This window comes from Podarcis liolepis (assembly GCF_965112155.1).
Source record: "Podarcis liolepis genome assembly, chromosome: 6".
NCBI classification, from domain to species: domain Eukaryota; kingdom Metazoa; phylum Chordata; class Lepidosauria; order Squamata; family Lacertidae; genus Podarcis; species Podarcis liolepis.
In genome coordinates, this window is record NC_139559.1 from 93,247,454 (window position 1) to 93,274,961 (window position 27,508).

The 27,508-nt window shown below is 46.0% G+C and overlaps 2 protein-coding genes across 11 annotated transcripts in view; one reads left to right on the plus strand and one right to left on the minus strand.

Moving 5' to 3' along the window:
* The window catches only part of KIAA1614, a 39,623-nt gene extending 35,474 nt beyond the window's left edge, over positions 1-4,149 (plus strand). For all 8 annotated transcript variants that reach the window (XM_083507044.1, XM_083507041.1, XM_083507047.1 and 5 more), the window contains one exon: positions 2,112-4,149. In XM_083507044.1, the coding sequence (XP_083363170.1) occupies positions 2,112-2,305 (194 nt within the window). In that variant the 3' untranslated portion in view covers positions 2,306-4,149. The remainder of the gene's footprint in view (positions 1-2,111) is intronic.
* STX6 (syntaxin 6) lies at positions 552-26,479 on the minus strand. 3 transcript variants are annotated; one of them, XM_083507234.1, is made up of 8 exons: positions 26,281-26,479; positions 22,951-23,120; positions 22,306-22,400; positions 21,820-21,882; positions 20,747-20,869; positions 18,843-18,949; positions 17,849-17,947; positions 552-1,163 (listed from the first exon to the last, which is right to left on the minus strand). In XM_083507234.1, exons 1-8 carry the CDS (start codon positions 26,313-26,315, stop codon positions 1,112-1,114), a joined length of 744 nt encoding a protein of 247 aa, XP_083363360.1. In that variant the 5' UTR covers positions 26,316-26,479; the 3' UTR covers positions 552-1,111. The 3 variants fall into 3 exon arrangements, with proteins under 3 accessions (XP_083363360.1, XP_083363359.1, XP_083363361.1); XM_083507233.1 differs by lacking the exon at positions 552-1,163 and adding an exon at positions 11,070-16,602 and having other exon boundaries at positions 17,853-17,947; XM_083507235.1 differs by lacking the exon at positions 552-1,163 and adding an exon at positions 16,635-17,433 and having other exon boundaries at positions 17,853-17,947.
* Positions 26,480-27,508: the final 1,029 nt, after the last annotated feature.

Here is a 27,508-nt window from a genome sequence, read left to right on the forward strand (position 1 = left end):
ATAAGTGCATTGTAGACACACCTCAGCAAGCCCCATAACTGCCAGAAATCATTTTGGTCTCTTGGCAAGCATGGGGCTGGAGCAGTTGCTGAGCTTGCCTGGCTTCTGATGGCGCTCTTTTCAGGAGCATCGCTTGTGAAGCTGTTCCCCGGTTGAAAGAGCGTTTCGCAAGCCTCTGAGATTGGAGGCTGACACTACGTGCTAACACAAAACCTCAGTGCCCATGTATACTTCTCAAGTGTTTTGGAGTGCAATGGCAAAGGCAATGAGAAAGCACGATAGCTTGAAAGATAGTGAGAATAAAGCCTATGTTTCCAGACACTTGAGAATTTGGGCTGAGAACAGATTCTTTGTGAAGAAAGAACCGCAGAAATAAGAAACTCAGCACCATTCAAGCTGTCAGATTAAACACGCATCAATATGGGCCTCAGTTTAGTCTGACCCTCGCAGTTCAGCATTCTTATCAGTGTTGTAAGAATTCACTTCTACATTGCCTTGTTCGTTACCCAGGTGAGGGCCACCTTTTAAAGAAATGACACAACCAAAGAAACTGTTTTCAAGTCCAGCATCCGGATTTAGGGACCCAGTGTTTATTATAGCTATTGCAATAGGGCAGAGCTGCACACACCATGCCAGTTTAGAAGGTCTGCCCCAAGGCACTTCAGAACTAAAGCTTATATAGTCGTTCAAATGCAGCAAACGAAGGGTCATAATACATCTTCACATACGTCAGGAAAGGTTACAGGTCATGAGATAGAAAACACATATGGTGTCTTCCTGCTCTCCACTTCCCCTGCTGTCACCTTAGGGGTGACCAGAAGTGCCTAGGCCTTTTGACCGTTTCAGGTCTCGGATGTCCCCCGTTACCCTGGCAACCTAGCCTTCAGTGGGAGGGAAGAGCATCGTAAAATCCTCTCCCACTCCTCTTCCTGGGTCTCAGATAGCTTCAAGGATGCTTAATGCATGTGAGTTTTAGCATAGATGGGATTTGAGATCTTCTTGCACTACATAAAAAGACTGCCTTAATGCATCAGCAGTCCTTTCCAAAAGCAGGAGGGGGAGGCAGAGGACATGTCAAGGCAGGAGTCTCACCACCAGCAACTTTCTTCGTTTAAGAATTACTGCTCAGGTTCCACGGTTTCTTACTCCCAATCCATCCTGAGCTGTGTGGAGAGAGAGGAGAGGCGCGTAAGCAGACATAGCGGAGGCATTACTGAAGGGCATGTAGACACATTCCTGATCAGAGCTGCAAGGAGAGAGCTCAGTCGAGGAGCTACAACCCCTTGATGCCTGTACGCAGTCCAGTTGGCACACGGTGCTTCAGTGGAAACTTGGAATTGGGGTTTCAGCACCTTGATCCACTGCTGTTGGCATCTCTTATGCGCCGTGATGTGCAGCCAGATGGACACTGGAGTTTAAGGAACCTCCAGATCGGCTGCCACAAGGAGGATTTACTAAAACATTGTGTGCAGAGAATCATTCTTACAAGGGTAGCAGTTCATCTTACATGTGCATCGATGAGCAGGTGTGCACATGTCTCGCCAGGCTGCAGGCAGTCAGAAGAGCTGGCTATCAGCCCAAGTGAGCCCAAAACAGGTGTGTAGTCAAAGCCAGGCAGGAGTCAAAATCTAAGGGAGGGAGCAAAATCCTCAAGCTCAGGAGCAAGCTCAAAGGGCCTTATAGGACCTGGTGAGGCACGATTGCTCAGTCGAGTTAGGTAGGCTGGTGCCGCAGTCTAGATGGTACTCTTGAAACCCAGAGCTCAGTCTGCCAGTCTTGCCTTGGGAACAGACCACCGATGGCACAGGAGGTAAGACGCAGGATCCAATTTGCTGGGGGTTGAGAGATGGCACATGCCACATGAACAGAAGCAGCTGGCCACTGTGCCTCTCCACTGAGTAGTAACATCTTGCTTAGGAATGTGACATCAAGACTCTTCCATCCCCAAAATCTCCGGCTAAGGGGGGACCATTTCATATGCTCAAACCAGGATCCATTGAGACCAAGAAAAGGATGGAGAGGGAGTGATTTTGTTGCTTTGGAACTGAAACTGCGTGCATGAATAGCGCTGGTTGCTTTTTAAAGTTATTTTCATTTTGTTTTCCTGGCAGGCATCTACGTCCAGGAGATGGCAGATGCCAGCACAGCTAAGCTGTATGCTGGACTCCTTGGCGTTGGGGACGAAATCCTGGAGGTGAACGGTGCCAAGGTTGCTGGGCTGGGCCTGGCCCAGATCAATGAACTTCTCTTGTGGGCAGACACCCTCTCGGTTAGAGTGCTGAGGCAGAGGCCCGTCCGGCGGTAGCAAAGAAGTGTAACGCTTTCCCTGCACAGTGCAGAGGAGCCTCTCGTGCCTACTGGGCCTGCCTGAGACTTGGAGCAGAGCCCAGCTCAAACTTCTGTACTAATGCCTTTCTGACTTGAATGTTGGCTGTGACACCGCCAGCCCTCTGGATGATGCTGCAATGCAAGCCAGTGCGCGCGCTGAATGTTTAATTTATGCAAAGATATGGGTCTCTCTCTTCCCTCCCCCAGCCGCCCCTCTGCAACCAAGGAACAAGAATTAGCAGGGAGTATTGAGGCCCTGAGCTGCTTTCCTGCATATGCGGGGTGAAGTGACGGGCGTTGCCTTCTCCTTTCCAAATGCACCCATGTTTCCTCTATAAAGTTTGAAGGGTGCTGGGTTGTTTCAAATTGATACGCTAAGCTTAAAAGGCCCTAGGAGATATTTAAGGCACAATTTGACCTTGTTTATGAGTTTTGCTCCACCTCGTCATATTGTGGATTTGTTCAGCACATTGAAGAAAAGCGCGGACAAAAATCCTAGGAACTGTAATTTACCCTTCACAGAGCTACAATTCCCAACACTTAACAAGCTACAGGTATTCTTTGGCGAAAGTCATGTGCTTTAAATGTATAGCGTGCACACAGCCAGCCACACTGCCAACAAGTATTCACCTCAGGAAGTTTCCAGGAGTTGAGAAGCCAGTGAATCTGTTTTGGATAGCTATGGAAACAGCATCCCTCTGTGAAATAGCATGTAGCCCTTATAGGAGGTTGTAGCTTGCCTGGGCAGACTCCCAATCTCCCTCTGTGCTGTAAACAAGCATCTTACACCAAAAATGTAAACCACATTGAGATCTGCGCATCAGTTGTCCTGTTGGGGAGCTCAGGGTCCCTGTTGAAGAATCTTCGCCTGCCCTTGCAAACTGTAATTTCTAAGTTTCTTTACAGAAAGGATCGTAGAACTTGTTCTTTAAAGGGGCTTGACGTCTTTACCACAGAGCCCTCAGCACCCTTGCAAAACATCTGGGTTCTTTAGAGATTCACAACAGGTTTGAAATTGCTTCATGTTGGTGGTGTACATGTCCCCAAACTGTGGCAGCAGCAAGAGCTGAATCCTATCGTGAGCAGCAGCCACACATTCGCAGTCTGGGAAGCAAAAAGGGTGGACGGCCTTGGTTTTCTTCTTACAAGCAGGCCAGAATCAAGGATTTGAGGCCCCTGCAGATTCCAGTGGCCTGTATTGTTCTGGACTTGGGGGAATTCTTCCTCAGTAGTCACTAGGCAGCCCTATCCAACTCTAAAAAAGCTAACCTGGCCCTCATGTTCCTACCCCCTTCATTTTCAGCCTATGACAATGTCCTAGCTCTCATGGCATGGTAAACTTGTGTCTGAGCTGTACCATTTCAGTTTGAGGCTGGGGGCTCACTTGATTTAATGTTCCTCCATACAGAGGAAATCCCTGCATGTTAGAAAACCAGCGTGCTAAAAAAAAAACTAGCATGCTAGTCTTCTACATGAAGGGAAATTTTTGTTCAGTTCTGTGATGACCCCCCCCCCCCCCACTTTCATGTCTGAAATGGCACAGCCCAGAGTTGGGTGCAGCCTAAGGAGGCGAAGGTCTGGATTTGCTGCCAGGGTGAAGAAGATGTGCCCTCTTGTTGTGTGTGTTGAAACCATTTTGCTTTCCTACTAGGCCCCAATACCAGCTTCACCCCTGAGCCTTGCAGCCAAGAGCTGATTGTGACAGGAGAGGATTCTCTTACGACTGTTGTGAGCACTCCTGTGGGCTGCTCTCGACCGTGCTGGAAAGCCTCTCTACCTTGTTTTACTGTATTTCTCTGATTAAATTATTTTTTGAGAGAACTTGGTGCTCTTGGCCTTCGGTCGCTGATGAAAGAGCGGTTTTGCAAATCGACATAATCCTTTTTTATCCTCTTTGGGGTAGGCTAGCCATAATGCTGCTTTGCGTTTCTTGACCTTTGGGTGTGTTAAGAAACAAGCAGGGCTCCAGAAAGAAATGGCACCCACTATGGGAGCTCCAGTTGCACATTTCTACAGCCACTAAAGGTTTCTGAAGTTCAGATCAGCTCAATGGGAAGAACAGCTGAGTACAGGGAAGCCTCCATTGCAGCTTTCAATCCAGGGTCTCCACCCAGCACCAGTGGCAAGCATCTTTGGGGAAAGGACCGAAGCCTACAGCAGGTGTGTGTTGCATCGCCGTCTGTTGCACTATGCTGGGCTCATTGGAACTCACAGAGCCGCAAGAGGCGAGCATGGAGGAGACATGCTGCAAGCCACATGCCATGTTCTGCTGGTGTTTTGTCAGGCTGATGGACTTGGGGAAGACCAGAGCCCAGTCATATCCCCTACAACTTGCAGAAGAAAAATGTGGCCTCTTGATGGCTTCGCTGGAAGCTCCCGCTTGGTGTGCCAGATAATAATAATAATAATAATAATAATAATAATAATAATAATAATAATTATTATTATTATTATTATTATTATTATTATTATTATTTATTTATACCCCGCACATCTGGCTGGATTTCCCCAGCCACTCTGGGAGGCTTCCAATAAAACACTAAAATACAATAACCTATTAAACATTAAATGCTTCCCTAAACAGGGCTGCCTTCAGATGTCTTCTAAAAGTTTGGTAGTTATTTTTCTCTTTGACATCTGGTGGGAGGGCGTTCCACGGGGCGGGTGCCCCTACTGAGAAGGCCCTCTGCCTGGTTCCCTGTAACTTGGCTTCTCGCAGCGAGATAACCACCAGAAGGCCCTCGGCGCTGGACCTTAGTGTCTGGGCTGAACGATGGGGTTGGAGATGCTCCTTCAGGTATACTGGGCCAAGGCCGTTTAGGGCTTTAAAGGTCAACACCAACACTTTGAATCGTACTTGGAAACGTACTGGGAGCCAGTGTAGTTCTTTCAAGATGAACTCTGGGCTTAGCTGTTCAGTACCAACAGATCATTTCGAGCAGGTAAGCCATTGTCAAGGGAGTCGAAGATTTACAGCTTATTTCCTGGCTTTTCCTCCAAGGAACTGAAGGTGGCGTTGCATAGTTCTTGTCCCTCCTTGCAATTGTAACCCTCAACAGACAAATGTCGTAAGTTAGACTGAGAGATATTGGCTGGCCCAAGCGGGAGTGGGATTTGAACCTAAATCTCGCCAGTCATAGATAATCCTCATCATTGCACTACACTGACTCATAAAAGGGGGGGGGGCACCTATAGCTTATGTGGCACACTTTTATTAGTGAGGCCATCAGAGTTTCTGATGTAACCACTTAGGGCTCATGCAGCTCTGTGTCTGAATATTGTTTTTTTGTCCCAGTGCTTTCCCCAGGACAAAGGGTAAAAAAAACCCCACTTGCACACAAAAAGTTTGGGTGAGACCCTTAGTTGTGTATTGGATAACAAATGACTATTCCCACCACTGCAGGCTTTGCTAGGTCACCCCTTTGTCTGACAAATGGCAATATTGAGCAATCTTGCCCTTCAACTGAAATGTTAATTGTTCGCTGAAGCAGGCAAGAGATCGCCAAAGAAGGATGCTGCTGCCAGATGGACAGCCGGGCTTCCAGAAGCTTCTTTCCTGAAAAAGGACCACGAAGGCAGCCCAATGTTAACCCCCCGTTTGCCTTTTCCTTAGGTTTTTGCTAACAGATGCTAGAAGCATTTTGTTTGGACTGGATGTTTTGGGTTACGTTCTGAAGACCTGGCAGAGTGCTGTCTCACTACAGATCACACAGATGCTATTCATTCATTCATTCATTCATTCATTCATTCATTCATTCATTTAATTTATGAATCGCTTCCCATGCAGCACCCTGAAGCAATTTGCAATAGTAACACTAACAACAACATTATTAATATTATTGTTATTTATTTTAGGGTTGCCATATTTTGAAGAGCAAAAAAGAGGCCGCTATGACGACTCTCATTTTAAATACCCCTACTATATGTATAGGGACGCGAGTGGCGCTGTGGGTTAAACCACTGAGCCTAGGGCTTGCCGATCAGAAGGTCGGCAGTTTGAATCCCCGCAACGGGGTGAGCTCCCGTTGCTCGGTCCCTGCTCCTGCCAACGTAGCAGTTCAAAAGCACTTCAAAATGCAAGCAGATAAATAGGTAAACGGCGTTTCCGTGCGCTGCTCTGGTTCACCAGAAGCGGCTTAGTCATGCTGGCCACATGACCCGGAAGCTGTACACCAGCTCCCTCGGCCAATAAAGCGAGATGAGCGCTACAACCCCAGAGTCGTCCGCGACTGGACCTAATGGTCAGGAGTCCCTTTACCTTTACCTTTATGTATGCTATAGAAGCTGTGATATATTGCTGAGGGGAGCAGGAGAAGAGAAGAGGAAAGCAATTCTTCAGCTGCCCATGTCCATGTCTCATCCAGAAAGTATAGCCAGAGACATTTTGGCAAATTTAAAAAATTCACCTGGGCAGAAAATTCCCCCCTGAAAAAGAGTGTCCTGGAAAAAGAGGACACATTGCAACCCTAGTTATATGCTGCCCATCTGAGTTGCCCCAGCCACTCTGGGCGGCTCCCAACAAAATATTAAAAACACAAGAAAACAACAACCATTAAAAACTTCCCTGAACAAATGTAAGCAGTTAAAACAATGGCATATAGGAAAACAATTTTTGGAAAACTACCAGTTGCATTGCAGTGCTTCTTGCAAGAGTTCCACCCAAATCCAAGAAATGATTTGGCTCCTAATTCTTAGGTCTGAAAGGGACTTGACCTGAGAACCATGGTTGTGTTCCAGTGACCCTTTAGTCCAGGGGTCAGCAAACTTTTTCAGCAGGGGGCCAGTCTAATGTCCCTCAGACCTTGTGGGGGGCTGGACTGTATTTTTTTGGGGGGGGGGATGAATGAATTCCTATGCCCCGCAAATAACCCAGAGATGCATTTTAAATAAAAGGACACATTCTACCCATGTAAAAACACGCTGATTCCCCGACCGTCCGCGGGCTGGATTTTGAAGGCGATTGGGCCGGATCCAGCCCCGGGCCTTAGTTTGCCTACCCATGCTTTAGTCAATGGATCCCCTGCCTGGACCCAGCAAGGCTCCTGGGAGTTGCACCTCCGGCTTCTGCAAAGCATTCGTATGCCAAAGGTATCGAAAGGCAAGCTGCTTTTCTCTGGAGCCAGCAGGGCCTTAAATTACTTATGGCAAGTGGGGGGGGGGGGAGAGAGAAAAGGATTCACCTACACTGGAACCCAGGGGTGAAACTAGGCTTTATTTCACGTGGGTCAAAGACCCAGTCTGACACACACACCCAATGCACATTTGCGCACGGACAGCCTCAATGGCACCCCCCGGGAGGCTTCGCCCAGGGCAAACAACCTTGGCTAGCCAGCCCACCCCCCCACCCCCGTTACAGCACTGCTGGAACCAAACCTTACACTGAGACTCTGTCCTACCCATTTACATATGGCAAATCACCCTCTGCAAATGATCTCTCATGCGCACACATAATCCAGTGCACATGTGCATCCTTTAGAGCACATAAGGCTTTATGGCTATCAGCAGATTCAAGGGTGAGCACTTGACAGCTAAGGAGCAAATTTTGGGGAGTATGATCGTTTCGGCGGCAGCTATGATTTAAAATGGAGCACAAGAGAATTTTGGCATCGCGCAGGGTGCTGCTGAAATTTGAGGCCCCAGTGGCCCCTACTTGGTTGCAAAAGCAACCAAGCAAATAGTGTCTAGGCAAAGAGGACATCACTGTTCATTTCTTAATGAGATGACCCGTGGTTGTTCATTCTTCCTCTGCCGGTGGGTTATAATGACTGCCAGTCTTGCTGCCTTTCCAACATGGATGGAGGCCATCCTTGGATTGGGAGGCAAATGGCTCATCATCAGAGGCCTTTAAGATGTCTTTGGAGATATTTTTGTACTAACGATGTAAGGGTGAGGTACGAGCTTGTACCCACCCCAACACCTACCCTCAGAGATACGCATTCTGCTGTTTCTGCATGGTCTGGGCGTTCATTATGATTTGAAACAGGTCAACCTAGAGCAGTGACGCATGCAGAGAGACAGTGGGCAGTTCCTTCCCAAAATCAGTGAATCATTCTCAGAAATTCAGCCGGCCACCTCTTTTGGGATGGGTGTTTGGAACCTTTGTAATTGATTGCAGCACGCTAGCAACAGAGTTCGAGAACTGCTATATGTGATTGGCTCTATCCAAATGGGTCTGGACTCGCTTAATGGACAATTTCCACTTGCTTTGGCAGCCACGCGTGATCTCCGTGTCAGAATAAGCTCAAATGCCTCTCAGCGTTTGCCGTGCTGTAGGAGTACAGCCGCATGACATACAGTGGTACCTCGGGTTACATACGCTTCAGGTTACATACGCTTCAGGTTACAGACTCCGCTAACCCAGAAATATTACCTTGGGTTAAGAACTTTGCTTCAGGATGAGAACAGAAATTGCGCGACGGTGAGAGGCGGGAGGCCCCATTAGGGAAAGTGGTGCTTCAGGTTAAGAACAGTTTCAGGTTAAGAACGGACCTCCAGAACGAATTAAGTACTTAACCCGAGGTACCACTGTAAATGCTAAGAAGGAAAATTGCTGCAGCCCCAATAGGCTTGTGAAGCTTGCTTCCTTTGGTATCTTCCAGCCCACAATGTATGTCTATAGTGGCAATGGGCAAGTCCTTTTAAAAGAAAATAATTTTTTCAAGTATTCTGCTATGATCCCCCCCCCCCCCGTTTTGTGTGCCAAGAGACTGCGTGTGTGCGTTTTTTAAAGCGGAGATAAACAGAACTGCCAGCATCCAAGAGAACGAAGATTGAAAAGTAACTTGCCCTAGATCTGTGACAATATAAAGAAAGGGAAAGAGCCCTATACACCACCTCAGGCTCCTGAAAGGAAAAGGTGGGATACAGACTTGTAAATAAATGAAATAAAAAAATAAGTTCTGGGCAGAGGATGGCACTGTCATTTGGGATGAGCTTTTGCTAGCGAGACAAAAGGCTGCAAGAGATTTCTGTCCGTTTGCCCTGCCACCAGGCCGGGCGAGGGGATCAGGGCTGCTGCTCCCCCAGGAGCAAGAGACCCCCCTGAATCCTCCCCACCGCCCTGCCCCACTTCCCGCAGCGCATCACGTGGCTGGCACCCCACCAGAGGTGCTGCTCCCTCTTTCCTGGAAGGCTTCCTGCTTTTGCTGGCTTTTTCCACAGCCAGCCAGGGCTTGACAGCAGGGAAGGAAGGAGGGAGGGGAGCCTTGCTCCAATTGCCCATGGCTTCCATTGACACACAGCAGAGATCAGGAGGGCGCAGGAGCAAACAAGGCTCTGTGCCAAACAATTCTGGGCTGGCAGCCAAGCCAAGAAGCCACCTGCCCGGTTCCAGCTTTGCCTCGGCTCTTCCAGCTGCCTCTCACACCCCACACCCCCTTCTTTCCAGGGCTGCTCCTGCTCCCTGGATGAGTAACTTCAGCTTTTTTGTTCTCTGTTTGCCTTCAGAAGCGCATATTCCAATGCTAATGACTCCAGGGTGTCTGGACAGATTGCCTGGCTGGCTGTTCCCTGAAGAAGAGGAGGAGGAGGAGGAGGAGGAGGAGGAGGAGGAGGAGGAGGAGGAGGGAAGAGCTCTCTCGGCTTCTTGTGGCGCTTTTCTTTGGAGGAAGGAGCCTGTGAACTAGAACAAAACAGCCTCCCACTCCTCGTTTGAATGGCATCTTGCTTTTGTCTCCTGCCGCCCTGGAGAGCGGGTGGCTGTTTGCAACCGCCCTTTGAGGAAATTCTGGGGGATGCGAGGACAGGGCTGCCTCTCTTTCAGTTGTCCCTGAAGGGTGGGAAGGTTTGAGAGGCTCCCTCTTGGGTATATCCTTCCCTCTGATAGTGAACTCAGGTGGCTGAGGGCAAACAGGGATGGAGCCCAAGAAGGGAGGGTGCATAGGGCAAGCACAGGTGAGCACGGAGGTCTGCAGAAGTGTCACTTGGGGGGGGGGGAACGGGGAATGTGGGTGGGATTAGGAAAGATTCCCTGGATTTCCCTGGTTTATGCAATTATAGAATTTTAGAGTTAGAAGGACCACTGGGGTAATCTAGTCCAACCCACCGCAACGCAGGAATCTTTTGCCAACAGGGCTCAAGCTCATAACCCTGAGACTAGTCTCATGCTCTACCAGCTAAGCTATCCCAGATCATAGGCGCCATATCCTAGGGACTGAGCTCCCTTCAGCAGCACCCCCTCCCAAATATTTACTCACAGCTTCGCCTCTCCTGCCCCAGCGGTAGTTCCAGCTCATTGGCCAACCACACTAGCCCTGCCTTACTTGAGAGACTTGGTTGTTAATCCGAAAGAGGGGCATACATTTCTGTGGGTCTATTGCAGCTCTGTGGGTACCGTGTCCTTGGGTTCACTTCTAATGCGTGCAGGGGAGGCAAATGGAAGGTGTCCTTAGGGGGCAAAGGCAACTACAAAAGCTGGTGGCTTCAAAATGACACGGGAAGGTGAACGCTGAAATGTACTACCTGCAAATGTTTGGATGTGAATCCTTCTGCCCAGCCATGGATGCTTTAGTTGAGATTCCTGCATTGCAGAGTTGGACTAGACGTCTTTGAGGGTCCCTTCCAACTCTACAGTTCTATGCTTCCGTGAGTCTATGAAGCATAGGTATCAACAGAGCCAGTATGAATGTTTGACATCTGCCCTGTTAAGTGCTTAGACTAGAGACAAAATGAATTAAAAATAAATAAATCTCAACAACTTTAAAACTGCCACCAGCTGAAACACAATTGAAAGTCTACAGGTGGTAAGTCAATCATTTTCTTTTAATACTGCGGCAAGATCTTTTAGATATACATATATATACAAACACACACACACACACCACGATTCCAACAGCAAGAACAGGAAACAGCAGGCGACGACATTTCAGGATTGCACTATTTAATTTAGCTGTAACTGCTAAACTCAGTCCCCCTGCCTGGATGTTTTCACCTGAGAATTTATACTACGGTCCTGTTATTATCTTGCCACCCACAGGTTTTCCTCACTGGAAATGTTGGCCACAGATTATCTTCACAGTGCATTTTAAAGGTTATCTGCAAATGTTTTTCCGTGTTTGAATTCCCTGCTAACCAGTTTCAGAACCCGATACCCAAGCGATGCAGACAGGCAATCGTCAAAGATTATTTCTTTATATAGCACCATCTTTGGTGCTGAGAGCCCACCTTCAAACAGAGGAGACACACACACATATTCTTTTTTGATTTGTATCTTGCTGCAAGCAAAATGGCTGTTTCGCCCCCACCCCCTTTGTGGTTGGTTTCTCCCTTTTATAGCAGGCCCAAAGTAAGTTATTCAGTCCGAGTGGTAACAAAGTCTAGGTGCAAAAGCACATCCGTAAGCACCATGCCCAATTAAAATTTTCTACAGAATGGTTAAATGGAATGGTGCATGATACTCTACTCCCAGAAAACCTGCACAGGAAATAGATTAAAACACCACTTCTTAAAAACGTATAAATAGTGGACCTCCCTTCTTTAGAGAGAAAAAGGAAGATTTGAGCCCGCAACGCTAGGTAAGGCGGGTGGGGAGGAAGAAGAGTTCCTTTCTTTACAGCCTCCAAACTCTGGGAGGCAGGAGTCTGGCCAAGACTATGGCTTCCTTGAGGGCACCTCCAGGCTGAGGGCAAGTTCTGCACTGGAGACTTCCCAATTGGCTGCTCACGCTGTTGGCCATGGTAACACCAGCTCCTGGGGAAATTTTGGAAGGTGCTAAAGCTGCACCTGCCATACTTCCTCCTTTAGATGACCTCTGAAAATACACAAAGCCTTTCCTCCATTGCAGCTCGTCATCCTCCTAAATGGCACAAGCTCCTTTAGTCTGTGCCGTTTTGCCTTTCCTATGCCATTCCCATGTAGGTGGAGCTGCACCCAGAGCCTGGCAGAGGGGCAGAATTCTCCTCTCCTCTTCTCCCTACACCCACCCCACCCATAACTGACTTCTAATCCGTTTCCATTGACCAGTATAGGTTGAGCTCTGCTCTCCCCCCCCCCCGCCCCATTTTTCAAGGCCTTGATGAAGTGGATTATAACAAAAAACAGCCAAAGGGAAAATAGCAATTTGACTTAAGCAGCATTCAACATGTTTCACCACGAAACACTGTGAGCGTTCTCCAGTATGGCTGTGAACATGTTTGCTCTGCAGCTATCAGAGAGGTGAGCCAAAGGAACCAACCACCCCCCCCCCACACACACACTCCAAAATAAGTAGCAGCTGCTGCCCACTTGTAGTTTGCATATAGGGCTATGGCTGCTGGAGTGCCTGGATACATCTAAAATAAGTGAACAATGGAGCAGTGTTTTGGATGAGTAAAGATGACAGCGACAGAAAAAGGGGGGCGGGGAGGGACACCAAGGAGGCAGCTGTCTGTCCACGGCTGGCTTGTTGTCACACGCAGCCCGCTGGCTGTGCCCAAGCATGTCAGCAAAATCTGAGCGACTAAGTTGCTCGAACCACCTGGAATGTACCTGCTTGATAGGAACCAAGGCTTCAGGCGTTTCCAAACTGTGAAGAGCAGAGGAGTGCTTTTCCTGAACTAATCTTAAAACAATGAAAGGACATCTCTGCAGTGTCAGAGTGAGCCAATCGCCCCCAGGGCAGACATAAAGGGGAGCCTGGTAGGCAGCAAGTAGGTCCAGAGGTTACGAGATCCAGACATTTTAAAATTCTCTCTCGGGCCCCAGTAACTCTTCTCCCCGGTCACATCTGGGTGGCTCAGCGCACAATTTGGACAATCAATGTCTCCCTTCTAAAGCATCCTCAGTTCAATTATCTTACAGGCTTCATCCCATTAGGAATATACTGTTATAAGTTCTCAATAAGGCACATACAAAACTGAGCAGAAAATTAAAAATAGCAGCTTCATGTGGAAGGGTTGGGTGGGTCAGTACTCTCTTGTCATCTGGATGATCAACTTGTTGTATTCACGGTGCTGGAAACACCTGAAGCTTTTTCCTTCCTCGTGGTGGTGGTGGTAAGAGGCACCGTTTTGTTTCTGAAAGCAATTTTCAAAAGACTTCTAACCTCATGTCTAAAATTAGTTGTTTCATGGAATGTAGTCCAAAACAAAAGCTTCGCTTGTTCTGAAGGGGCAGCCACACCAGGGTTGTCCACTTATACAAAAGCCCCCTTTGTTACCGCCGTACTGAGGAGTCAGCCATTGAAAGGGGTGCATTTAGAGCTGCAGACTTTTGTTAGTTCAATACTTCGCCTCTTTGGCGAATATATATATATAGCTCAGGGAGCATTGCAGTATTAACGCTCTTATAAAAAAGGTGGTGTATAGGCAGTCCATTCAAAAGTTAAGAGCTTAAACTTAAAAGCTGTTTGCCGTAGAGTGTGGAAATATGTGAACGAGGCACAACTCTCACTCCTGAACCAGCTTTTTATCTGAAGGCTTAATCTCCAGCTGTTAAGTAAATGGTAGCTTTGTGTTTTAGTGCCAAGAGAACTGTCAAGCTTTCAACCATTTCTGTTTATGGGTAAAATAAATAAAAGGAGGTTTTCTGCACCATGAGCACAATTGGGAGTAAGGTGCCTGGCCTCACCCTCATGGATGGAGAGGCTTGCTTATGAACTTTCTACCTTCAGGTAACCCCTCCGGGAGGGGCTGGAGCTCAACAGTAGAGCGGGTGCTTTGCATGCAGAAGGCCCCAGATTCAGTCTCTAAGAAGGGCAGCGAAAGGCCTTTCTCTGAAATACTGGGAAGCTGCTACCAGTGTGGTGTAGTGGTTAAGAGCGGTGGACTCGTAATCTGGTGAACTGGGTTCGATTCCCTCCTGCTCCACATGCAGCTGCTGGGTGCCCTTCTCTGAAGTCTCTCAGCCCCACTCACCTCACAGAGTGTTTGTGGTGGGTGAGGAAGGGAAAAGGAGATTGTTAGCCGCTTTGAGACTCCTTCGGGTAGTGATAAAGCGGGATATCAAATCCAAACTCTGCTCTTCTTCTTCAGTCATTGTTTTTATTACTGAGCCAGGTAGCCCAATGATCTGACCAAGGCAGCTTGCTGTGTTCCTATAGACCTCTCCACATCTCCCAGGGAACCCCGGCACTTTGCAAAAGCTTCTAGGTTATGGGCTCAGGGCCTATGGGGCATCAGCTAGGCCTGCTCAACTTCCCTGCTGTTGGCATGAACTAGAAAAAGGCCCGAGCTCACTGCCGCTGCTCTGCTCTGGCTGTGCATTGCAGGGGATGGACGGACCTGGTAGTGCTTCTTTTAAGCTTGTCATCTGTTAATGATATTTTCCTGGAATAACACCCATAGGCTCTCAAGGAGCCTGCCTTTGCTTATCCATCCAGAGGAGGAAATGCTGGCTGTTTCAGCCACATACCCTCTTGGCGTATTTCATAGATCACAGTTTCTCTCCAGGGGAGTGTAAACTCCACTCACCAGAGGTTACTATTTCTGCTTCTCCTTTTATGCAATCACTCTTCTGGTTGAAAGGCTGTGGAGGCAGCGCTGTTTGGCTTTGCTGAGGTTTGACTCCTTCAACTTCTGATTCCCTCCCTAAATGTGTAAACAAGTCAGAACGGAAGGGAGTCCAGGGATTCGGAGTCCAGGAGGAAAGGCCCAGAGCAAGGATGTATTGGCAGCGGCGGCAGGGGGCGGGGGGGAGATGTGACTTGGGGCAGAAACTGCAGCTGCCTGGCTCCTTCACATGCCTGTCAACCAGCAGCTTCAGGAAGAGATGAAAAGGAGGGGGCCTAAACTGATCCCAGCTGTGCAAGCAGACTACACCCAGCAGGACATTGGGGGGGGGGTCAAGGTTTCCGTCTTGAGTGAACCATGAGGGGGATGGAAACCACACACACCCTCAAAATCTGGTAGAATCATTGGGGAAACTATCATCCAGTTTCCAGACATCCCCCATAAAAAGTCAGTTTAGCAAAGACATCATCATTGAAATTATTCACACATCAAAAGGTTTAAGAAAGAAAAAAGATGAAGAAGGAAAGAAATGCATAACAGGACAGAATGAAGCCCTAACCGAGCAGAACCCATTTTTCTTCTCCTTTAACTGTTATTTAAATGTTAGATCTGCCAGTCAGTCATTAGAGGCAGCTGTTAATAAAAAGCAGCAGAAACAAAAAAGGAGCAGAACCCCTCCTGGTAAATTGCTATTTTCAGAAGGCTTACTTTCAAAGCCAAAACTTTCTCTCACGCAAAAAAAGGCAAGATTTTAGCTACAGTACGCTTTAAAGCGTTTCCACTTTGCAGTGCACTAAAACTGAGTTTAAAGCTCTCAGAATTGGGAGTCGAGCTCTAGCTGCCTGGGGGTCAGACCCTGCAGTCTGGTTACAGTTCAAACTCCAACAGTAGGTTTGCTCAAGATTCATACTAACTTGCTAGAGCCAAGTCTGCCTCACTGAATGAAATGCAGAAATCAGCACCACCAACCCAGATTAGAGCAACAGGACTAGCAATGGCCCTGCTTTCATATGTGCCAAGATTAATCTTAGGTTTATTTTCAACATTCAGGGCCCACCGTTTTCGCACACGTCTATCTGCCTTGCATGATTTTTTTTGTTTTAAAGGCTCAGGTGTGTACTTTTTTGTAATTCAGCATTTCAACAGTGTGGCACACAGCTCTTTACACGTGGCAGTTAACTGTGAACTCCTGTTCCAGGGGAGAAACGGAAAATGCCTGTAGTGTGAATTTAGTCCCTGCATTTACTGCCCCTTTTCTCCTACTGAGGACCCACACTTATTTCCAGGGCAGTGCTGTGTAGCTGGCCCATGAAGGAATGCTTTCCTGCAAGACATGTCTCTCTGTGAGTGCACATGCTGGTTTAACATTGCCAAGAATTCTGTTTTGACAAGCGGAAGAAAGGAGTCTGGAGTGCTTCCTGGAAAAGGTTCATACCTGCGGCAGGATGGAGATGGGGCCAGATATTGGTTTCTTCCATGCTGAACCACCTCTCTTACAGAGCAGTACAGAAAAACAGCAATGTCCAAAACCCAAAACCTTCGCTTCCAGTGACAGCAGAGTTTGGGCATTTGTTAGTCTTCCATTTTTGCACCTCAAGAAAGTTGATGAGGATAGGCAGAAGAACCATGAGAGAGCGAGTGAGTCATGTCACCAGTGTTCCATTCACAGAAGAGCATCCTTTTTCTATTATGGGAATTCTCTCTGGGCAGAAAGAGTTATCTGATTATTTCATCAAGAAGGAAGCTAGGAAAAGTATCGACGTGCCAGTCCATCACAGCACAAAAAACAGAATAAGCACCACCAGCAGGATAGCAAAGAGAATGATAATTGCACACCACTGTCGCCGATCTGCAATAGAACACATACGGATTAGTTCTCTGCTGCCATGAAAGAAGCTTTCCATGTGCTACAGTGCTAGGAGCCTAACTGAGGTGAGAAAAGCCAGCAGCAAGAGTAGACATGGTGTTGTTATATGTCTTTTTAAAGAAACGGCTGTATTTGGAACAGTTCGATCAGATGTCAGGAGAATTCATGTAACAAACGATAGGCTCCTTGGTAGGCAAACTCCTTGATTCACAATGCATTCCCTCCTTCTCTCTGGTGCTGGTCCATAATCCCTTTCCAAGACTAAGATCCCAGAAGGGCCTGGCATATGGCAGCTGAGCTGCTGCTCTTAGTATCCCTCAACAAGAGGAACAAATAGAGAAGCTTGGAAATGTGTGCAGTAAGAATTTCAAGAAGCTGTGTTCATCTTGTGCCTACAGCTGCAGCTGGAAAAGCAATTCCCCAAAGTAAATGCTTCCACATAAACAGAGCTGCATCTAGTTTCTAAAACTTGCAGCAGGAAAAGCAGGACACAATTTTACTCCACACTCTGGGAATCAGGTAGCAGCTGGAAACCTCAAACCATTCAAATATCTCTGAAGTTTAGTTATTGAATATGCAACCACTGTAAAACACACAAAATAGAAATGATATAAAGGATTGTGAAGCTCCTTAGCGGTAGACACACAAGTCAAACTACCTGAGCACAGGTTTCTTTTTTTCTGTTTTTTTTCAAGCACAGGTTTCTAAAGCCTTTTCTCTTCAGTCTCCAGCTAAAGACACTCAGGGATAGCGAACAGTTGGCATTTCACAAGACTGTGAATGAAGAGTATGTCTATCATGTTGCATGCGTCCCTGGAAACAAACAATTACTCTGCATCATATACACTAAAATGGATTTGATATAGCACCTGCTTTCTTCTAAATGCAGTGCTATGCTGCTGTTTTTAATGTATTTTTAATCTTTTGTTGGAAGCCGCCCAGAGTGGCTGGGGAAGGAAGGAAGGAAGGAAGGAAGGAAGGAAGGAAGGAAGGAAGGAAGGAAGGATGAATTATGTTTCCAGAGTAGCTCAGGCCTATACCAGCTGCCTTAGAATTCCAACCATTACAGGTCTGGGACAAGCAGTCTGCTTGGATGGCACTAGCAGAAGAAACAAGGTCTGGCACCTACCTGTATCAGCTTAAAACGATTCTTGCTCATGAGTGGTGATGTCCTAGTTGAGCCCCCTGCAATAACATTTTAACACCAGCCATTTCCACTTCAGGCTACTTACCACTGGTCATATGGGACACTTTTGCAAGTTTCTTCATAACGTTATCTAGTCGTGTCTGAGTGCTGTCCAGCTCATGAGAAAAGTCATCCAACATGCTAGAACCACAAGAAGAGAGCAGGGTACCTCAGACTAAGCTTTTAATTTAGCGTAGAAGAGTTTGTTACAAAAATCTGGCAACTACATGGGGAAATAGCTATAAGGTGGGAGCCACCAAGGTTTTTTGTTTTGCTTTGTGTCTTTAACTGAGTTGCAGAAGACCCAAACAACTTGGGACCCGAATAACTGGAGGAATGCCCATTCCCAACCTGCCCATGCTCCAGTATCTTCTGCGGAGGCTCATCTCCACATGCCTCCTCCCCAAACATAGTTGAGTCTCTCTGACTGTTCATTCTACACTTCACTACTATAATCAAAAGCTTAGGTTAAAGGTGAAACACAAGCCAAGGTGACATTGCCTTCCAAGGTTTAGCATATAATACTGCAGGTCGAACAGAAGAAATATATCTTATGTCCTGCTACCTGCCACATAACAGGAAAATAAACAGGACTGAAAAAGTCAATATTCTTGATAAATGCCAGACAATCTGGTGGATCTTGGCCTAGAATATTTTGGAGGGCTGAATTCAACTAATTTGAGTCATGCTAGCAGAAACCCACGCAAGGACTTCCACTTGGCAAAACGGGGATTCTTCCTCCCAGCCCGCCGCACACACCCCAAACTTGTTTGGGGCTGGATGTCAGGAGAAACAACACCCCCTCTCACTGAACAGGATATGAGGGGAGGAGAGAAAAGATTGTTCTGTTTGGCAAGCTGAAATGCTTGGACTGACGGAATAATTGCCATAGCACTACACTGAATTCGTCACATTGCTTTTGGTGCTGGCTGAGTACTGTACTTAAAAAAGCCCTGGGGGATGCGACCAAAAGCTCATCTCATCTAGTGCTTTGTTCTCCACAGTGGCTAGCAACATGTTATATTCAAATACTCACACTGCTTGTTCATCTAGCTCTCCTCCAATACGCTGGGACATATTCTTTAATACACCAATGCTGCCAGAGACCAGCTCCAACTGTTCATCCTGCTGTTCGATGATTAACTGGTACCCAGAAAAGAGGAGGGGATTTATGTAGTTAAGACTCATGATATGCAACTGCAATTGGCAGCCTAAAGTGCTAATAGCACCTCCCTACACATCCAATCTTAATTTCTTGAGCATCTAGAGAAGCCTTCCAGGTGGAGTACAGCGCCCATCAGCCCCAGACAGCATAGACAACAGTCAGGGGTAATGAGAGATGTTGTCCTAAATTTCCGAAGGCTGGGAAAGGCTGCTCTAAGAACTAACATTAAGGGCTGTAGGTAAAGGTAAAGGGACCCCTGACCATTAGGTCCAGTCGTGACCGACTCTGGGGTTGCGGCGCTCATCTCGCTTTACTGGCCAAGGGAGCCGGCGTACAGCTTCTGGGTCATGTGGCCAGCATGACTAAGCCACTTCTGGCGAACCAGAGCAGTACACGGAAACACCGTTTACCTTCCCGCCGGAGCGGTACTTATTTAACTACTTGCACTTTGATGCGCTTTCGAACTGCTAGGTTGGCCGGAGCAGGGACCGAGCAACGGGAGCTCACCCCATCGCGGGGATTCGAACCGCCGACCTTCTGATCGGCAAGCTCTAGGCTCTGTGGTTTAACCCACAGAGCCACCCGTGTCCCTTATTAAGGGCTCTAAGGACTACCTTTAAAGAAAAAGTACAGAACTTCCAACCAGAAAGTCTGCTCCCAGTTTCATGTCCCAAACTCCCTTTCCAGAACGTCTCCCTTTCTGAAAGGTACTGATACCTCAATATTAAGCTATGCATGCTCGGAGGAAGACTGGATTCCTTTGTTTGCATTTGAGCATCGTCTGCTTTGACTCTCAGTAATATGTGGACACGGGTGGCGCTGTGGTCTAAACCACTGAGCCTCTTGGGCTTGCTGATCAGAAGGTTGGCGGTTTGAATCCCTGTGACGGGGTGAGCTCCCATTGCTTGGTCCCAGCTCCTACCAACCTAGCAGTTCGAAAGCACCCCCCAAAGTGCAAGTATATAAATAGGTACCGCTCCGGCGGAAAGGTAAACAGTGTTTCCATGTGCTGCTCTGGTTTTGCCAGAAGCGGCTTAGTTGTGCTGGCCCCATGACCTGGAAAAACTGTCTGCGGACAAACGCCTGCTCCCTCGGCCTGTAAAGCGAGATGAGCGCCACAACCCCAGAGTTGTCTCCGACTGGACTTAATTGTCAGGGGTCCTTTACCTTTTAATATGTGTTTATTTTAACTGGGTGTAAATTACCAGTGTTTTTCAGGAAGGTGTATAATAACTCTGCTGTAAACTTGGTCTTTAGCAATGTTATTAATTTTATTTTATTTTGTTAAATTTGTGTACCATCCTTCACCTGAAGATCGCAAGGCGTTTCATAACATAAAAATACAAAATGAGAAAATAAAATAGATAACGAAACAAAAGCAACCCAACAACCCCACCCACCACAGTAATCTAACTTAGAGGTTGCCAGAGCACAGACAACAAAACAGATGGAAGAGGTTAGTGGTCACTTTTTATTCAGTGTCACCCCATGAATCCATCTCCTAAAGGACTGCAGGAGTTTCCCTCTGTCACCTACTTTCCTCTACTCCTTCCCTCTTCATCCCGGTTCCTCAACTGAGCTATGAAAAGTTGTGCCTGTGTGTCCTAGAGAACACATCAGTCCTGAGGCCAAAGCTTCTCTGGAAATCCTCCAACGTCAGTGGCTGTCTGTCTCTGATTGCTTGCTTGCTTGCACGCATGCACACACACACACACACACACACACACGCGCAAAGGCATCTATCCAGACGAAGCTGTCCATAGGAAACATTCTACCTGTTGCTGTGCTTGCTGCTCCTCAATGAAGTGGGAATTTACCGACTGCATTTCGCGATCCAAGCGGCCGTACTTGTCAGCCCCAGAACTCCAGCCATGAGTTCCACTTTCTCCCAGAAGGACCTGCACATCAGTGAACAAAGGGGAAACAAGTGAGCCGTTTCTGCGTATAAAGAAAAAAATCTCACAGTCAGATCACAACACATTCCCAGAACCAGACTTTTAAAAAAGGGTCAAGCAACGTGTCTGGGCATTTCTCTTTTGAATGCTGTGCACCTGACATGCTGTTCTTCTTTCACTGTCTTTTGATTTTCAAACAGATTGCTATGAAAGCTGACTTTTCCTACGTTAAGAAGAACAGCAGGTAAAGCCACAACTGCAAAGGAACAACCAGTAGCCTTAAAATGTGCTCCTAATTATTCAATGGCAAGTGTGGCCTTGTGGTCAGTGCCCTACTAGGACAAGCTCCACAGGGGAGCTCCCAACAGAAGATGTGGTTAAGATTTCCTGCCGCAGCAGAATTTCACATGACGCTTTGACGTCTTCTGTTTGTTTGTTTTAAATTCTGAGGAGAGGAAGGGGGCTTCAATCCACCACCATCATGGTCAGTAAGTGCAAGAGAGACTCTGGGGACTGACTTACCATCACCTTGCCCCCTCTGTGGCAGAGGAGAAAGGAGAATAAGCTGTCCCAGACCCGCTCCTATCTATTCTACAAAATACAAAACTATGGTCATTTCCGGGAAGCAAGAGTTACAATTATCTGTAGGCAACTGCTGCATTTGCTTCATTGGGGAAGATTGACATAAGGAAAACAAACTCCTCCTTCCCACACATGTGTGAACAAAGTTTGGTAGTTCAAACAGGCAGGACAAAAGAAAATGTTCTCCTATTTTTTGCAGGCTCATTGCACCCTTCTGAGCAAGGATGTAAGTCATGCTCTAAAACATGGGGCTTCTTTATGAAGCATGATCAATGCGCAATCTTTAAATGCTCATACCTAATACAAATGGACCAGCCATATCTCACAAATTCTGCAGTCAAGTCCGAAGGCAATCTAGCAGCAATACTGACCTGCCTGTTTTTCCTTTCAGCCAGTGCTTGAACAGAAGTGTTTGACATTTGATCCTTCATATCCTGTTTAGTAAAGAAATAAAGAATAAGAATTTTATTCTGATGTTAGCATAAGTTAGACATGCTAACTTTTAAAATAAAGATGCTCTATTGTATACTGGGCAGTGGTTGTTGTTTTTTACAAAACAAAAACAAAAACAAACAAACAAAAAGGCATCTACCCACAATAACAGCTGTTAAGAGCTTCTCAATGCCTGGATATTTATTTTAAAGTATAACATTTTATTAGTACAAGTCTGTTTGTAATGTTAGCTAACATTAGAAGATGAAAGCTACAATCCTAAATACAATTGGACTGTCCTATGAGAAGGATTGCTCTGTAAGTGGCCCTTATGACCTGCCTTGCTCCAACCAAGCGTACTAAACACTTTTAAGACACAAAAAGCTGTGATTTCTCCTCAGACTTAGGAAAGCCAAACACCTTACCCTGACCACCTGCCGTGTGCTTGTGATGAAGGCTTTTCTTACTCCTAGCTCTGTTGCATCAAGGTTGAATTTTCGAGGGTTTGCTTCAACAATGCGTTGGGAATAGTCAGTAAAGGAAACTATATTTGAAATACAGTTCCTACATAACATATAGCCATTCTTAATGTGGCCTTTGAAAATCAATTACTTTTCCTACACAAAGAAAAAAAAAGGAGGAATGCATTCTAGAAACATTTTTCAGGATATGTGCTGAGCGTATATGTCATCTTTTAACAACAGATTCGGTTTTTTGATAAAAGAAAATTATATTCTTGTACACCCCTTGGAGGGCCTTTGGACTGAAAAACTTTTACTTAATGCACTCAGAATTAAAATTTGAACAATTTTGATGCCATTTGAGTGAGTAGATATTATAGCTAATAAAGGATTTTGCCTCTAATAATGCTTTCTTATCTTAAATGATAGCATATGGGAGAACAAACATGAACGCACACTGTAAAGAATAATTTGTGGTGTGAGAAGAATTAACTTTCTGGTTCCAGCAAAACTTGCTTATTTGTTGAACTGAGTAACTTTGTGCCAAAATCATCTGGGTAAGTACAATGTAGGTTTCTGTATTTATACATCTGAAAACCCAAAGGATATTAATAGTTTCATCTAAGTCTTCAAGATCCCACTCAATGCTCCTTAGGTTGTTCCTCAGTTCATTAGTGGTCCAGTCTATTTCTTCTCTTGTAGCGGTGGATGGATCTTGCAGGAGTTCTGTCCATCTCTGGAACAGCCCCTGTGCAGTATTCACCGCCTTCTGAACTTCCCTGGAAGTGAAGGAAAAATGAACAAAATAGAACATTAAAATTTGCTTGGTGGCCTCATAATTATTTATATACAGACATCAACTTACAACTGCTGATCATCTGCGCTTATAGAACAATGTTCTTATTTGCCTATATTAAAATACAAATCATTGGATGCCTCCCCTTGAAAATACTGGTGTATGTATGCAACAAATATGAGCCAGGTCATATACTACCTCCCCAGCCTGATGTTTCTCACATGCAAGAGAAATCTGTGTGCATATCTACAGAAGATTTTCTACAGAAGATAATTGTGGTTGCAGGTCCAAATTGTGAATTTTTTTGCAACAGCTATGGGAAGACAGCAAGATAGGGTAGTTGAACCTTTATGTCTATGAAAGGCTACCTTTCTATGTGCAGTGGAGAGATACCTTCCCACCTCTATACTATGCAAAGCAATAGATGTGCAGTGTACAAATCAGCAATGTAAGCATTAGGAAAATAAATCACTGACCTGGATGACTTAACTTGTTTCTGGGTCTTTAGCATGCTTTTCACTAACATACTTTCTGAAGACTTTTCTGGTCAGCTTACCATTATAGTCAACGTTTACACTATTCAATACAGCTCAGAGATATCAATGCTCTCTCCTCAATTAGAAGAGAAACATTACAAACGTCACTTTACAACGTCCTTTCTTGAATCCTTAATTTTCTGAAAATGGTAAAAGCCAAACATATTTCACCTCTAGTTAGCTATCAATTCTAGTCCCTGTTAATCCAGTTCTCTATATTTGGAAATGCTCTTCCTACATGGCTCCCAGTATAGAACTTGTGCACTGTTCTTGCCTCTTTGCTCATGCTAGACAAGCTTTCAAAGTGGATTTAAGAAGTGTACTTGAAGGGAAATTCATTCTGACCTAAACTTTCAACCATCACCTACAGGAGTCAAATGCACCAATATCCAGCAAGTTGAAATTATTTATTTAAATCCTGCTCTTCTTCCCAAAGGATCCCAGGGTGACAAACAGATACACCAAAAAACAAAGAAACAAAAAAACACTCTAAAGCAGTTAAAACATTCTAACAACAATTACAATTAAAAACATCTAAAAGCAATTAGTTGAAAGGCAGGGTTAGGGTTAGGGTGAGTGAGGGGTTGAGGACTTTCATTTCAGGTAACATGTCAATGACACTTCAGATCTAACTGTGGGCAAACTATGTTGGAAAGATTCAAAATTGCTAAACAATGCTAATTTCCATGTTTAACTTTCTAGAACAACATTTTCACTAAATAGGGAGTTTGCCATTCACGAACTTATCCTCATCCTTCTGCCACAAACAATTGTGTGTCCCCCCATTTTCCTACAAATTTAACAAACATCTCTAGGCAATCATTAGCTTGTCAAGTTATGTTCAATTGAAACAGACTTTCGATTCTGTCCTTAAAACCCCTGAATGTCAAGCTTTCAAAGAATGCATAACCTTGTCATTATAATTTGCTTTGTAGAGTCATCTTTTCAACTTATATCCATCTTTCACACAGCTAGTTCTGAAGAAGGAAAAATATGCTTGCTGGAAACTCGGGGAACCCAGATGCTAATGTGTGAGACTCTTGTGACCATCAAATCCATATTCTAATGATAGGCTGAGAATTAAGATCATCATGAAAAACTTTAATCTCCTTCATTGAACATGATGATCTTTCAAAAAACGTGATGGACACGAAAAATGACAGAGTATCAGCAACCCTGTTTCAGTCTTTAGTCTCATAAATGCCCATGGGTCAGCAAAATGCTCATAAAATGATGGGTGCATTCCTGAGGGCTATAACCAAAAGGCTATGAATGAACGCACAATGGGAGGGGGGAAATGGGAGCAAATGCAGTAGTAAAAAATGTGCCATTTCCACAGTGCTGTCCATGTCCCCCTCAGGACCCAGACCCGGGCAACCCTTCCTGAACCAGGGCAGGCAGCAAACCATCAGGAAGAGGGTCGTTATTATTATTACTACTAGTAGTATTAACTTTATCATTATTATCACTGTCATTACTGCTATCATTATCTGTTAAATCTATCAGTCCCGAGGCAACATACATCCAAGCCCAGCACCCTGTCCTCACAGCACAGTTAAGAGCCCTGCTCGATCAGGCCACCAATTAGGGTTGCCATATGTCCTCTTTCTTTCCTGGGTATGTAAAATGTTGTCAAAGGGATCCATGGTTAAAGTAGAAGTCGGCAAATGCGTCCTCTTTTTTGCCCCTCAAAATATGGCAGCCCAGTCATTAGTAGCAGTGTGACTATTGTTGTTGTGAAATAATAACAGTAATAACAACTATTGTTGTTAATACAATGCTTATTCTTATTGCTGCTGTTGTTAAATAATATTTTTGTTTATATACTGATGCTTATTATTACTGTTGTTAAATAATAATTGTTTTGTTTATATAATGATGCAAATTATTAGTGCTGCAGTCAAATAATAGTTTTTGTTTATATACTGCTGCTGATTATTACTGCTGTTGTCAAATAATTGTTTTGTTTATATACTGCTGCTTATTATTATTACTGCTGTTGTTAAATAATTGTTTTGTTTATATAATGATGCTTCTTATTACTGTTGTCAAATAATAATTATTTTGGTTATATAATGATGCTTCTTATTACTGCTGCTGTTGTCAAATAATAATTGTTTTTGTTTATATAATGATGATGATTATTATTATGCTTCTTATTACTGCTGCTGTTGTCAAATAATAATTGTTTTTGTTTATATAATGATGCTTATTATTATTATTATGCTTCTTATTACTGCTGCTGTTGTCAAATAATAATTGTTTTTGTTTATATAATGATGATGATTATTATTATTACTGCTGCTGTTAAATAATAATAATAATAGTAGTAGTAGTAGCAGCAGCTAATATAACGATGCTTATTGATGAATTATCATTTATCAGTTAAATCTGTCCGCCCCTCGCAGCTGCCCCTTCGCGGGGAGGAGGGCGGCAGGATCCGACCGCGAGAGCGGCGCTCTCCACGTCTCCGGGCCGCCTCCGGCCCTGGTTCCTCGTGTGGGCCGCGGAGTCCCCGGGAGCCTCCCGGGCGCAGGCCGACCACCCCGGGGAGAGCGAGGCCTCGAGGAGCGAGAGAGAGGCCTGCCCTCCTCGGCGCCCACTCACCCTTTCACCACGAAGAAGGGGTCCTCCATGGACATGGCTCCGCTCGCAGCGGCCCGCCCCGTCCGTCCCGAGCCTCGGCCAGGCCAGCCCGCCGGGTCCCTCAGGCGGCGGCGGAGGCGGCTGCTGAGGGTCGGCGCTGCCGCTGCTTCTCCCCTCAGAGGCAGCCGCTGCCCCTCCCCCACCGCCTTCCTTTTTTCCCGCCCAGCGGCCGCCAGCCCGCTCGGCTATAGGCTCCCTCTGCTCACGTGACTCCCCGCCCTCTCTTTCTCCAAGCTCGGGGCCGCGGCCGGAGAGAAGTGAAGGTTCCCCATTGGAGAGAAGGAAGGCGGAGGCCTCCAGTCACGTGAAGCGGGAGCCGAAGGAAGGCCCGCCCCTTTCTGAAACGGGCGGGGCGAAGGCGAGGGAGGGAGGAGGGAGGGAAGGGGCGGGGCTTGTGGTCCTTGGTGCCTCGGCCAGAGCATCCTTTGCAAGGCAGCGGGTGTATGTGAACCTTCTTGTTGTTGTTGTTTAGTCGTTTAGTCGTGCCCAACTCTTCGTGACCCCATGGACCAGAGCACGCCAGGCACTCCTGTCTTCCACTGCCTGCCGCAGTTTGGTCAAACTCATGCTGGTAGCTTCTCTGACACTGTCCCACCATCTCGTCCACTGTCGTCCCCTTCTCCTTGTGCCCTCCATCTTTCCCAACATCAGGGTCTTTTCCAGGGAGTCTTCTCTTCTCACGAGGTGGCCAAAGTCTTGGAGCCTCAGCTTCAGGGTCTGTCCTTCCAGTGAGCGCTCAGGGCTGATTTCCTTCAGAATGGATAGGTTTGATCTTCTTGCAGTCCATGGGACTCTCAAGAGTCTCCTCCAGCACCAGAATTCAAAAGCATCAATTCTTTGACGATCAGCCTTCTTTATGGTCCAGCTCTCACTTCCATACATCACTAATCCAGGCATACATACATTCTATACATCACTAATCTCCTTCATACCTAGTGCTAATTTAAATAGAATATGGAAACGGATATTGCTCAGGTACAGAGAGTGGAAGGGATGGTTTATGTTAGCCCCGGAAAATGATCCATTAATTTGAAACGAGTACAGGCTAATTTGTTCACAGTTCTGCAGGCTTGACAAGTCTGCCCCAAAGTGGCTGCAACATGATTTATTACTCTTCTTTGGAGTGGCAATTGCATTTTCCGTGCAGGCTGCGCTTGTTGGACCGCCAAAATGAGAGATAAAACTGGCT